Below are 14,323 nucleotides of genomic sequence, written 5' to 3'. Positions count from 1 at the left end.
TTAGAGGTACTGTCATTTGGGTGAGGCATTATACTGAGGCTACATCTTCCCAAATTAGTTGGATGTGAAAGATCTCAGAACACTACTTAAAGAATGACAGGGAATTCTGCTGGCATTTTTACATCATGAAATGATTCTCTGGTCATATTGTGTAATATTTCTGAAAGCTTGCTGTGTGCAGTCTTTCAACAGTACGGTAGGGAATGTACTTTGATAATAGCATACTTTATTGGCTTTAAAATGCTTTAGGACCCCCTGTAATTTTGAGAGGCTCCATAGAAATGAAGTTTTAAGTTGGTGAACATGATTACAAATAAGATGGATTCTGAATATCTTGGTTACAATTAATAGGAAGTTGGATGAAAATTGGACAGAAGCATCCCCATTGATCGATGTCCTGCATTGTGTCAAAGGAAGCCTTTGCCTTTTAATCTTAGTCTGCAAGGTTTCAGGAGAACTAGTATTATCCTTTCTGCTACTGAGATAGGAGGGGAGAAGCTTCAGTCAAACTGACTGTACCTGATAGCCACCAGTGATGACTTTTCTGATGAAGGGCCTAGGCCTGAAACGTCAACTTTTATGCTCCTGAGATGCTGCTTGGCCTGCTCTGTTCATCCAGCTCCACACTTTGTTATCTCAGTGATGACTGTTTGATTATTTTGAATGAATAAGATGGTGTTCAGACCTGGTACCCTTCATTGTCTAATCAGCTCACCCACCAGGCTTGCACTGAGACAGGGCATTGAACTCTGCTCAGGCCCAGTGACAGTCTCCATGGGAAGAGGTCAGTTAAAAATAAAATGAACAGGAGTGTATTAGAGATCATTTCACTGGAGCCATCTGCTATTGCACAGCCTGAAAAGCCAGTGAGAAGAGTTCCAATAGTGGCAGCTGATAATAATTGAGGAAAACTTGCAGGGTTTTTGGAAGATCACAGGAATGGAATTAACTTGCTCTTTCAAACATCAGGTTGAATGGCCTCTTTCTGTGCTTTACTATCCTGTTATATCATCATTACTACTGTTTGCTATACTGAGGTAAACAAATAGCTGATTGCGGAATATTGCAGTAATTAATTTCTCTTAATTTCTCCCTGATTATGAATTATGGCATCGGGACTTTCCTTTCAATTAATTTCTTCCTGAATGCAGTGATGCAGGTTAATATGAAGACCATTAAATGTGAATTAGTGCAGACAGTATTATGTGCTAAATTATACACAAGCAAAGCGTCAGTTTCTTTATTGCTGAAGTTTTAACAGCTGGATTAGTGCTTATTGTTTTGTTTTATTCCTGCCTCCTTGTCAGGGAATCATTCCATAAACTCTGGCTGCATTTTGTTCAACACCCAATTTTGAAGTTATCACTTAAGTCTGCCTGTTTCCACCTCCACAAAGTTACTCAACTCTATGGTTATCTCATTCATCTGCTGAATCCCTCATCCATACTTTTGTGACCTCCAGATCTAACAATTCCTATCCTCTCCTAGTCAACCTCTCACATTCCACCCGCAGTAAATTTGGAATCTTGCAAAACTGCTGGAATTGTAATCCTGACATGGATCAATTCCCTTTCGTCTTCCAACACTGAGCTCTACTGGTTAACAGTGAATCAACACATTGATTTAAAATTTCTCATCCTTGTTTTCAAATGCCTCCTTAGCCTTGCCCCTCCCTAGTTGTGTAAATGACTTACCCAAAACTCCCTGAGGGACCAGTACTCTATTCTTGTTTTATGAACATTCTTGATTTGAGTTGCCTCACCGTTTTGGGGTTGTGCCTTCCGCTAAACTTATTGCCTCCCTGATAACATCTCCCTCTTTACTCTTCTTTCATCCTTGAATACGTATCTTGAAAAGAAATGTCATCTACTCTAATATCATGGTGATTTGGAATCAGGTTTTGTTTTGAAAGAGCTATGAAGGATTTTAGGGTGTTTTCTTACTCCCAATGATCCATTTTGCCTTTGAATGTGAGATAATGGGAACTGCAGATGCTGGAGATTCCAAGATAATAAAATGTGAGGCTGGATGAACACAGCAGGCCAAGCAGCATCTCAGGAGCACAAAAGCTGACGTTTCGGGCCTAGACCCTTCATCAGAGAGGGGGATGGGGGGAGGGAACTGGAATAAATAGGGAGAGAGGGGGAGGCGGACCGAAGATGGAGAGTAAAGAAGATAGGTGGAGAGAGTGCAGGTGGGGAGGTAGGGAGGGGATAGGTCAGTCCAGGGAAGACGGACAGGTCAAGGAGGTGGGATGAGGTTAGTAGGTAGCGGGGGGTGCGGCTTGGGGTGGGAGGAAGGGATGGGTGAGAGGAAGAACCGGTTAGGGAGGCAGAGACAGGTTGGACTGGTTTTGGGATGCAGTGGGTGGGGGGGAAGAGCTGGGCTGGTTGTGTCGTGCAGTGGGGGGAGGGGACGAACTGGGCTGGTTGAGGGATGCAGTAGGGGAAGGGGAGATATTGAAACTGGTGAAGTCCACATTGATACCATATGGCTGCAGGGTTCCCAGGCGGAATATGAGTTGCTGTTCCTGCAACCTTCGGGTGGCATCATTGTGGCAGTGCAGGAGGCCCATGATGGACATGTCATCAAGAGAATGGGAGGGGGAGTGGAAATGGTTTGCGACTGGGAGGTGCAGTTGTTTTTTGCGAACTGAGCGGAGGTGTTCTGCAAAGCGGTCCCCAAGCCTCCGCTTGGTTTCCCCAATGTAGAGGAAGCCGCACCGGGTACAGTGGATGCAGTATACCACATTGGCAGATGTGCAGGTGAACCTCTGCTTGATGTGGAATGTCATCTTGGGGCCTGGGATGGGGGTGAGGGAGGAGGTGTGGGGACAAGTGTAGCATTTCCTGCGGTTGCAGGGGAAGGTGCCGGGTGTGGTGGGGTTGGAGGGCAGTGTGGAGCGAACAAGGGAGTCACGGAGAGAGTGGTCTCTCCGGAAAGCAGACAGGGGAGGGGATGGAACAAGGACTCCCTTGTTCGCTCCACACTGCCCTCCAACCCCACCACACCCGGCACCTTCCCCTGCAACCGCAGGAAATGCTACACTTGTCCCCACACCTCCTCCCTCACCCCCATCCCAGGCCCCAAGATGACATTCCACATCAAGCAGAGGTTCACCTGCACATCTGCCAATGTGGTATACTGCATCCACTGTACCCGGTGCGGCTTCCTCTACATTGGGGAAACCAAGCGGAGGCTTGGGGACCGCTTTGCAGAACACTTCCGCTCAGTTCGCAAAAAACAACTGCACCTCCCAGTCGCAAACCATTTCCACTCCCCCTCCCATTCTCTTGATGACATGTCCATCATGGGCCTCCTGCACTGCCACAATGATGCCACCCGAAGGTTGCAGGAACAGCAACTCATATTCCGCCTGGGAACCCTGCAGCCATATGGTATCAATGTGGACTTCACCAGTTTCAAAATCTCCCCTTCCCCTACTGCATCCCTCAACCAGCCCAGTTCGTCCCCTCCCCCCACTGCACGACACAACCAGCCCAGCTCTTCCCCCCCACCCACTGCATCCCAAAACCAGTCCAACCTGTCTCTGCCTCCCTAACCGGTTCTTCCTCTCACCCATCCCTTCCTCCCACCCCAAGTCGCACCCCCCGCTACCTACTAACCTCATCCCACCTCCTTGACTTGTCCGTCTTCCCTGGACTGACCTATCCCCTCCCTACCTCCCCACCTACACTCTCTCCACCTATCTTCTTTACTCTCCATCTTCGGTCCGCCTCCCCCTCTCTCCCTATTTATTCCAGTTCCCTCCCCCCATCCCCCTCTCTGATGAAGGGTCTAGGCCCGAAACGTCAGCTTTTGTGCTCCTGAGATGCTGCTTGGCCTGCTGTGTTCATCCAGCCTCACATTTTATTATCTTGCCTTTGAATGTGTTAGTCAGTCATGCTTCGAGTCAGAAAACCATGTGTTCAAACCGCACTCATGGCTAAAATCCCCAGTGAAGTAACAGGGGAAGCTTTGCACCGTCAGATGTTTCTTTTGAATGAGATGATAATCTGAGATCCTCTCATGTGAATTTAAAAACAACCTCATTGTGCTATTCGAAAGACAAGCTGGGGGAATTATCCCTTTACTAGATGAATAATTTGGTTTTTATTAAATTACACAGGAAGCTTCCACAAGCACAAATTGACTGCAGAGTTTGAATGATAATGCTTATGAGAATGGGAACATTAGTGCTGTAGAAATTAGAATGTTTCCAGCATGTTAAACCAAAGCATCAACAAAGGCAATTGACAAACAGGTAGAGACCAAACTGAATATAGCTCCTTGTGTTTTCAGTGTTGTGTTTTCATTTCAAACCTACTTTAAAACATAATTAATGTTTAGCAACAGGCATGACCAACATCACAAGCTGGATCAGTCACTCAATCCCTCACCACAAAAAAAGACAGTTAACTGCCTTGTAACCATGACAACACCCCTTTCAGCTTCAAGTTGCCAGTGCAGCCATGATTTTCCAGAAACTGCATCACTTATAAATAGTTACTGCATTCAATTCTTTCTCGTCATATGTCATATTGACAAGAGTTCAGTAAACCAGCACATTCTGAAACCATTGTAATGTCCCAATTCAGTCCCTGATCAGCTGAATCACTTGGCAACAATAGCATCTCCTGTACTGGGGGTACAGTAGCAAACCCTTTCATCTCAAGATTTTCCAGGCATTACAATAACTTAACAATTCTAAAAATACTTCCATCCATAAAAGGATTTTGTTCCCAAATCGGGTTTCCATCTGGTCCTCTGTTAAATGAAGCAATATTTGACTGTGTTTTATTTCAGAAGTAATTTGTTTTTCTGACTTACCTCCCAATAATGGAATAGCTTCCATTATTGCCACACAAAGAAGCCATTCAGCCCATCGTCTGTGCTGCTCTTTGAGAGAGCTGTCGAATCCGCCCCAGTCCCCTGTGCTTTCCCTACATTCTGCATATTTTTAACTTACACAATTCTATCCAATTCCCTTTTGAAAGTTATTATTCTCCGCCATTTCAAGCAGTGCGTCCTGGCATTATCAAAAATTGTTATGCATAAAACGATCCCTTTGTCTCTTCTCTGGTTCTTTCACTCATGCTGTGTGTTCTGGTTACTGACCCTCCCGTAAGTAGAAATATTTTCTCCTCATTTACCTACCACATTTCAAATAAAATAGGTGTGTGCGCTATTTAGAGTGGTACAAGGTCGCAGGGCTCAGGAAGGCCTACATTTGACCCTGAAGCTAAGTGTCTTCACAGTGTATTTGGAACCCACATTCCCCCTTGAACGTGGCGCCTGGCTATTGATGAACATTTTCCATTCTCAACATGCTAACTTACTCAAGTGAAGCTGATTGTCGTAGCAGCGTAAATAGCAGATACTCTTGGGATAGTGAGAGGGGTGAGCCAGGAGCGCGTAGGGTTACCATCATGTCGCAGGAAAGCTGCGTTGGGAACTGATGCCTCTCAGAGAGAGTGAGAGAGAGCTGTGAGTGCTGTGCAGATGGCCATGTAAATGCAGCAGTGTTTGGAGATATGACTGAGACTGATCCCACACAGAGGCGATTTTAATGAAGTGGAAATTTTGCTCTGGTAGCATGCATGTCCATTTAGGTTTAAGGAGGATTTTCCATGTGTAACTTTGATTTCCTAATGGTTGCATCACTTATCCTGGGATTTCGATAATCTCTTTCAGTGATAATAGCTTTCAAAGTTCAACTTTAACAAGGAAGATCTTCCATCCAATTCCATGCCAAGTGATTAAAGACAAAACATATCCCTCTGAACGGGTTTAGCTTATAAGTGGCTCTGCCCTTCACAAACCAACGCATTTATGAATTCAAGCCCTTGGGCTGTGTCAAGGTCGCTGAACTCACACTAGATCACAATTTGCTTCACTACCCCTGGCCAAAGGAGGGAGAACAGTTAGATGTAGTTGCTGCTTTTGGTCACAGGTTTACAGGTTCTGTAAAGATCTGACCCCCTCTACCACTGACGCAGGGTAGCAGCAGGGCGTATAGTCCCCTGACACAGTAACTCACCAAGACTCATGCCCTACCTGGAAGGACAAGGGCAGCAAATATATGGAACAGCACCGTCTGCAAGATCCCCTCTCACAAGACCCTGACTTTGAAAAGTATCGCCTTTACTTCGCTGTGGCTGGGTCATTCCCTTGGAACTGCATCCTCACAAGCAGTTCTAAATGCCCCCATTCCCCAAGGACTGCAGCAGCATTTCACAGAGACAGCTGATCACCACCTTCACCAGTACTGTTAGCACTGAATAATGCATGCTGGCCCAGCCAGTGATGCTCACATTCCAGGAGAGAATTTTTTAAAAACATAAATACCAAGTAATGATATGCCTAGCTTCACCGTGATGCCCTCTACAGATGAATAGACAGCAAGTCCATATCTGGAAGGGAAGGGGAAGGAAGACAGTGCTGACAGATGCTTCTAAAGCAAGCAATCCAAACTTTCAACAGCAAAAGGGAAAGGGTTAAAAAAATAGAATAGCTCATTTGTGTAAGCTATTTTAAATTGAGAGCCTGACAGCCGAGCGAGTTGCATTTCCAGCACCCTCCAGCCTGGAAGGAGCTGACTTGTCAACATCTGGCAAACAGATTAAAGAGAAATATTTGTGACAAGCCATCACCCAATCCCAATTTTAATTAATCGTGAGTTGATTAATAGAAAATAGCTTTTCTCTTGTCTAAATAGAATGTGACCTTTCAAATAATTTCGACATCATTGCGAGTTTGCCTACAAAGCAGGTCATCGAACGTGTCTCTATCAGCTCACTGCTGTGGATAGCAGACTTCTGAAGAACTCGATGCATCAAACCTGCGATGACATTCTCAGCTATTCAATATTTATGTATTAACCTTTCTGCTCTGATCCCTCCAGGCTGGGTGAGAAAATTTGAATTGATATTTCTGAGGACAGATCTTCTCACGTCCTGCTGAAAAATATGCGCTTTCAGTCATCTGTCAAAATTTCCAGCGCAAACTGTCCCCTGGTTGCTTATGTTCAGATTGCGCAGCAGCTACATTTGCTACCCAAGGAAAGAGACATGGATACAATCCCCGGGTTGCAATGAATTAACAGCACTCCAGTGTGATAAAAGTAATACCACGGGCCTCAGCAACGTGTCATACTGTGGGGGGTTGGGAAATCATATTTTTGGGGTAATAAACCAACCCTTCAGTTTTTGACCAGAATGCATGACTGCACTGGAAGTTGATGTTTCTTAATTAACACAACTAACAAAAATGACAAGCCCTGCATTTCTGTAGTGCCCATCAAAACTTTGGAATGTCTCAATTTCCTTTACAGTTAGTTAAATAATTCACATTGCATGATCCTACATTGAAATAAATGATTGTCATCAATTTTAGTGATAGCGACCATGGGAAAAATGTTGGCCTTGGGAATACCAGATTCCGGCAACCACCCCACCCCCCCACCCCGCCCCTGCCCTACTGACCCAATGAACTGTAGTGAATCATTATTGTCCATTTGAGAGGGCAGACAGGACCTTGGATTAATGTTTCATTTGAAAGACAGCATCATTGAAAGCGCGGCAACCCCTCAATACTGAACTAAACAATTGATCTCAGCTTTACCCCTTAAGGGCCCCTCAACCTCCTGACTCTGAGACATGTGCGCTACCAGCTGAGCCACAGCCAAGATGGATAAAGCCAGATTCCTCATCCATCATCATTATTAAATCATTGAGCGATGTAGCACAGTGTGATGCCATTTGGCCCATTGTGCCATGGCAGTCTGCCTGGTCGGTTTATCAATGAATATCAGTAAGAAACAAACCACCCAACATGAGGCTCATGAGTTTAAGAGTTTCAGACTCATGATGGTTAAGTGGTGTGCCAGTGTTGATCATCAGAGTTCACACAAGAGGACCAGCCAACTTTAGAACTCTACCATAAGACTCAACAGGCACCTTGGGAGTTAAGGTTGAAAACTGGGAGAAATAAAATGTGGACGTTTGCACAAAGTTTAGAGTTTCTTCTACAAACAGGGAATGATATGATTTGGTACAGACACACAAAGCTGCTGGAACTAGCCCCAGCTCCACCAGGATGAAAGGATAAATCAAAATCACTTGACATCTCTTTCAATTCCAGTGTATCCCACTCAAAGGACAAGGGTTTCAACTGGGAGCCTATCAGTGTGTCTGTAAAGAAGGCTATTACAACCCAAACCTTATCTCAACGAACAGCTTCAGCAGTAAGTATCAAATCCTCCATGAGAAATAGATATGAAGATAGGAAAGCCAGGACTCAAGATGACTTATTGATCATGTGTAATCTGCCCTTGATCTATTCATTTAATGTTCTGAGAGAACATTCTGTAAAGCTTCTCCCTGGTCCTCAAAGAATAGACCCAAGAATATATAACTTTCACCAAATATCTCAATCAATAACTCCACAATGTCTGCTTCTTTCTGCTCATTCTATTCCATTGAAAATATTATCCTTTTAACCCTGATCCCATTCCTAACTAAATAATTGTTCAGTTTTAATTTCAATTCAACAGTAACCACTTTTGCTGGGATTGTATCTCACACATTCATTCTTTCCCAAAGGAATCTAAATATAGTCTTCATTAAGACCAGCCAGCCTTACCATCTTGACTCTTGCTTGAGTGTAATTTTTTGAAGCCATTAAAGCTAAGCTATTTACCCACGATAAATGCAATGTAATTAGAATTGGATATTCACCATGAACTTGAGTTAAGTATAGGGTTTGGGACATGGGTACATAGTTAATTGTGATCCCTCCCCCAGCCAGGTTTTCTGCGTGGGAGTGGGGTGACGTTAAATTAGGGCCCAATTAAAGGATGTACATTTAAAAATAACTTCTTGATATTGCATATTTTGGAAATTTGTGACTTGCAAACAGTTTAATTTTATTCTATCTATTTTAGAATAAATTGTGTCCAGACAGGGATTCACTGCTTAGGACCAAGCTATACCCCAAGGCTCAGAGTCTCTCCTCTTGTTATGATTTCAGGGCAAAATGATAAACACATGTCCTACTTCAGTGGCTATGGTGCTGGGGAGCTCCGGAGTCTGTTTCAGTGTCTGCCATGCAAGGAAGGTTGTGGCTCATGTGTTAGTGATGCTCCATGTCTCACCCAGGTGGATGGTCATTTAAGACTCGCTGTCTTTATTTTCCAAGCTTTCTGCATGCTACTGGTGTTCATTAGTATGGTCATAGTCTATCGCTTCAGAAAAAACAAGGTAGGTCACCTTGCCATCTGATTTAGGCATGTGTTATACGGGTGACATATTTTTGAGCGTATGCAGCTATGCGTATTTGTGTATGAACATGACTGCATTTGTATGTGTTTGAGTGTGTATTTTTGTTATTGAGTGTGTGTATCTGTGCTTGTCTATATCTGTGCATTTGTCTAAGTCAGTGTGTGTGTATATCTGAGTGTATGCTTCTGAATGCAAATGATTGAGAGTGTGCACATGTGTGTGTGTGTGTGTGTCTGCGTGTGTGTATGTGTGTGTGTGTGTCTGTGTGTGTGTCTGTGTGTGTGTGTCTGTGTGTGTGTGTCTGTGTGTGTGTATGTGTGTGTCTGCGTGTGTGTCTGTGTCTGTGTGTCTGCGTGTGTGTGTCTGCGTGTGTGTCTGTGTGTGTGTGTCTGTGTGTGTGTATCTGCATGTGTGTGTGTGTGTCTGCGTGTGTGTATGTGTGTGTGTGTCTGTGTGTGTGTATGTGTGTGTGTATGTGTGTGTGTGTGTGTGTCTGTGTTTGTGTGTGTCTGTGTGTGTGTATGTGTGTGTGTGTCTGCGTGTATGTATGCGTGCATGCGTGTGTGTGTGTATGTGTTTGTGTGTGTATGTGTGTGTGTGTGTGTGTATGTATGTCTGTCTGTCTGTCTGTCTATGATTGTGTCTAATACTTAACCTATTACATCATCAGGATGAACTGAGCCCTATATAGCATCCTTAAAATGTGGAAAATATCATAAAACACTTCACAAAGCTGTAAGAAAAGCAAATATTAAAATGGGTGAAGTCACCTTGAGTTTTAAGAATAACCTTGAAGAGGAGAATCTAAAAAGTCAGTAAGATTTAGAGAGCAAATTCCTGATCATAAGATCTAAATAACTAAAGGTACGGTTGTCAATGGTACTGAGAGCAGAATGTGTAACAAGATGTACCATTTGAATCAACTTTCAGTGCTCCTCAAGGCAGCAAATACCTGATCACAACAAGCTGCTGGGTATAAATAGAGCTGCGCAATCACATCCTGGAGCCATTCTCCAACTCACAGTTGGCTGACATTGAATGTTCAGCTTTGGCAATCAAACAAAATAAGTGGTTAGGAAATGCAAACCAGTACCTATGATTTATTGTTTATTTGAGCTCCAGTTAAAGGGAGTTATTTTTAAATCAACCTGTTCAGAGATGTTATGACACACCTCTGGAGCAAGACGGGCTTGTACCCAGACCTCTTGCACACAGCAAGATCCCACAAGCAGCAATGTGGTATTGACCAGATCATCTGTTTTCTAGCTGTTGGAAATTATAAATGTTGGCCTCAGCCACCAGGAAGAATTCCCCTGCACTTCTCTTAATAGTTTTAAGGATCTTGTGCCTGAGACGGCAGACAGGTTCAAATTCTAATTTGAAAGACAGGATTCCCCACAGTGCAGCACTCGCATAGTCCTGGATCCGGTACCCGCCTGGATGATGTGCTGCTCAAATCTCTGGAGCGAGAGCTGACTCCACAAGTGACCCAAAGGTGTGACTGCACAAGCAGCAATATATACAGAGGTTTTTAATAAAAGAGTTATGCCTTTTATTGTCTGGCTCTGTATCAGTCTTTGAAAATGTATCAAAGAATTCCTAAAGGAAAGTGTCTGATTCTCATGCAAGGCTGATCCCTGCTCTGTGTTAAATTAAGTGATCTCAGTCATGGCGGAAGTTAAACCTCAGTTGGACTACAATTGGTGTCAGTGGGAGAGAATCAGTCAGGATCATGCTTATCATTGCGAGCCAATGACTCCTACTGGAGATGGTAAGCGTGCATCCATCGGCTGACAAGATAATTAATCTTGTCTGTGATTAACTCTCCACCTCCTGCGCTTACTCTTCCCCTGTCATCAAGTCACCCTGCTGACATTACTGACTAGACTCCTATGTGACGGATGGCTCTGAGGATAGTAACATCAGAGAATTTTCGGAATTAGAAGAGGAAGGAGAACTGAACAATGGTGACAGGCTTAGCATTAGAGCTGAGACGTAATGCTCTTTAACAGAAGAATTAAAGGCCTGAATGAGCTATTAAACCAAACACTACTTCAAAGAAGAGCAGGGATGTTCTTTAATGTCCTGTCCAATATTTATCCCTGATCCAACTCCAAAGGACACGTCATCTCTTTATTGCCACATGACTGTTTGTTTGTGGGATCTTGCTTTTTATAAATTAACTGTTCCCATAGTGACTACGCTTCAAGAGGACTTCATTGGCTGAGACATGCTTTGGGAGAACCTGAGGTCATAAGGTGTGATCTAAGTACAAGCAAATCTTTTTTCGAATGCGTAAGCAAAGAAGAGTTGTAGGTCAGTTTGTATGTGTTACTCTGACCATTTCTACGATAAAACATTCAGAGAAACAAGTGTACCGTTCCAAAATTAGGGACAGTTGTTGACACTTATTAGAACAACAGGGCACAGACTCAGAATGTGGTTAAACGAGTTTCCAAAATTTCTGTTGGTATTTTATAATGGTGTACAGGCAGGATGCAAACTGACTACATTACAAACGAGTTACCCACTTCGCAAATGAGTTGCAAGTCGTCAAATACTTCAATGACTTTATTCATACACTTTATTCCTCCTATGACATGTAAAGTTTAAGTGTTTACTGCCATTTTTGGGGGTTTTATAAGCTCAGTGGACACTGATCGAGAGAACACATTGGGCAGGGATTGGAAGGAACTAAATTGTTGCTTGAAGTGTGAGAGTCACCTCTCGAGATCAGTCTGCTCGAGAAACATAAACTAGTCAGAAAATGTGAATTTTGCTTTCCTTTCACAGCAAATCAGAGCATCAGGATTGCTCCTGTTGGAGACTATTCTTGGAGGATCCATCCTGCTGTATTTTCCAGTAAGTACCGAATTAGCTGCTGAAATTAGTTCAGGAAGACAGACTTCAGAATCCACATAACTCAGGTATAGACAGCTCCTGACCGAGGTGCACCACACAGGGTAATACTTGTCCAAGGCACATGAGCACTGAGCAGCCCCTGTCTGAGGTACACACTGCACTGAGCAGCCCCTGTCTGAGGTACACCGCGCTGAGCAGCCCCTGTCTAAGGTACACCGTGCTGAGCAGCCCCTGTATGAGGTACACCGCGCTGAGCAGCCCCTGTCTGAGGTACACCGCGCTGATCAGCCCCTGTATGAGGTACACAGCACTGAGCAGCCCCTGTATGAGGTACACCACTGAGCAGCCCCTGTCTGAGGTACACCGCGCTGAGCCGCCCCTGTATGAGGTACACCGCGCTGAGCAGCCCCTGTCTGAGGTACACCGCGCTGAGCAGCCCCTGTCTGAGGTACACCGCGCTGAGCCGCCCCTGTATGAGGTACACTGCGCTGAGCAGCCCCTGTCTGAGGTACACCGCGCTGAGCAGCCCCTGTCTGAGGTACACCGCACTGAACAGCCCCTGTCTGAGGTACACCGCACTGATCAGCCCCTGTATGAGGTACACCGCGCTGATCAGCCCCTGTATGAGGTACACCGCGCTGAGCAGCCCCTGTCTGAGGTACACCGCACTGAGCAGCCCCTGTATGAGGTACACCGCGCTGAGCAGCCCCTGTATGAGGTACACCGCACTGAGCAGCCCCTGTATGAGGTACACCGCACTGAGCAGCCCCTGTCTGAGGTACACCGCACTGAGCAGCCCATGTCTGAGGTACAGCGCACTGATCAGCCCTTGTCTGAGGCACACTGCACTGAGCAGCCCCTGTCTGAGGTACAGCGCACTGATCAGCCCCTGTCTGAGGCACACCGCACTGAGCAGCCCATGTCTGAGGTACAGCGCACTGATCAGCCCCTGTCTGAGGCACACCGCACTCAGCAGCCCCTGTCTGAGGCACACCGCACTCAGCAGCCCCTGTCTGAGGCACACCGCACTCAGCAGCCCCTGTCTGAGGTACACTGCGCTGAGCAGCCCCTGTCTGAGGTACACCGCACTGTTCAGCCCCTGTATGAGGTACAGCGCACTGAGCAGCCCCTGTATGAGGTACAGCGCACTGAGCAGCCCCTGTCTGAGGTACACCGCACTGAGCAGCCCATGTCTGAGGTACACCGCGCTGAGCAGCCCCTGTATGAGGTACAGTGCACTGATCAGCCCCTGTCTGAGGTACACTACGCTAAGCCGCCCCTGTCTGAGGTACACCGCACTGATCAGCCTCTGTCTGAGGTACACCGCGCTGATCTGCCCCTGTCAGAGGTACTCCACCCTGATCAGCCCCTGTCTGAGGTACACCACTCTGAGCTGCCCCTGTCGGAGGCACACCGCTCTGAGCTGCCCCTGTCTGAGGTACTCCACCCTGATCAGCCCCTGTCTGAGGTATACCGCTCTGAGCTGCCCCTGTCTGAGGTACACCGTGCTGAGCAGCCCTTGTCCCAGTTAGCCAAGCAATGGGCAATATCTGTCCGAAATACACAACACTCCTCCCAGATACTCCAGTTGTTAGGTAACAACCATCCCAGATCCCCCTCGCAGCAGGGAAATACCTGTCTTACATACCAGAGAGCTAATAAGAACAGTCTCAGATGCCCAAATAATAAACAATTGTCTCAAAACCCCAAGTACTGGCCAACACCTATCCCAAATTCTACTCTTGCCTTTACCCACAACCTTAAAATGCTGGGAAAATTCCACATATCTATGTTTGTGTTCTACTGCACTCTGAATAGGTCAGGAAGACTAGTTTTTATCATAGAATCATATTGCAGAAGGGATCATTTAACCCATCATACCCATGCAAGCACTTTGTAAGAACCATCCAATTAATGCCACTTTTCACAGTTTCTCTGTCGCTCTCCAAATGTTCAGGAATGAATCTGATTCCCATAATCTTCACACCCTCTAACCAAAAATGCAAACAGACGGCAAGTTGGGCCCTATAATCAAACTGGCTGCCCTCTTTTCTCACCTCCAGCTGACTGTCTCTTCAGCAGGAACTCTGAGTGACCCTCGTCCAATCTGTTATTGACTACTTTTTGATCCTGAAAAACAGGCAAATCTCATCGAAGTGCATTGACAGTGTAATATTGAA

General features: G+C 45.4%; 1 protein-coding gene across 2 annotated transcripts in view; it reads left to right on the top strand.

Moving 5' to 3' along the window:
• The window catches only part of gpr179 (G protein-coupled receptor 179), an 83,990-nt gene that overhangs the window by 32,834 nt on the left and 36,833 nt on the right, over positions 1-14,323 (top strand). The window contains exons 3-5 of one of the 2 annotated variants that reach the window (XM_048560314.2): positions 8,143-8,245; positions 9,031-9,260; positions 12,075-12,143. In XM_048560314.2, coding sequence (XP_048416271.2) covers positions 8,143-8,245; positions 9,031-9,260; positions 12,075-12,143 — 402 coding nt within the window. The remainder of the gene's footprint in view (positions 1-8,142; positions 8,246-9,030; positions 9,261-12,074; positions 12,144-14,323) is intronic. The other variant, XM_048560315.2, reaches the window with a different exon arrangement.

This window comes from Stegostoma tigrinum, chromosome 31, assembly GCF_030684315.1.
Source record: "Stegostoma tigrinum isolate sSteTig4 chromosome 31, sSteTig4.hap1, whole genome shotgun sequence".
Taxonomy (NCBI): Eukaryota; Metazoa; Chordata; class Chondrichthyes; order Orectolobiformes; family Stegostomatidae; genus Stegostoma; species Stegostoma tigrinum.
This window is presented reverse-complemented; position numbering and strand designations above follow the sequence as displayed.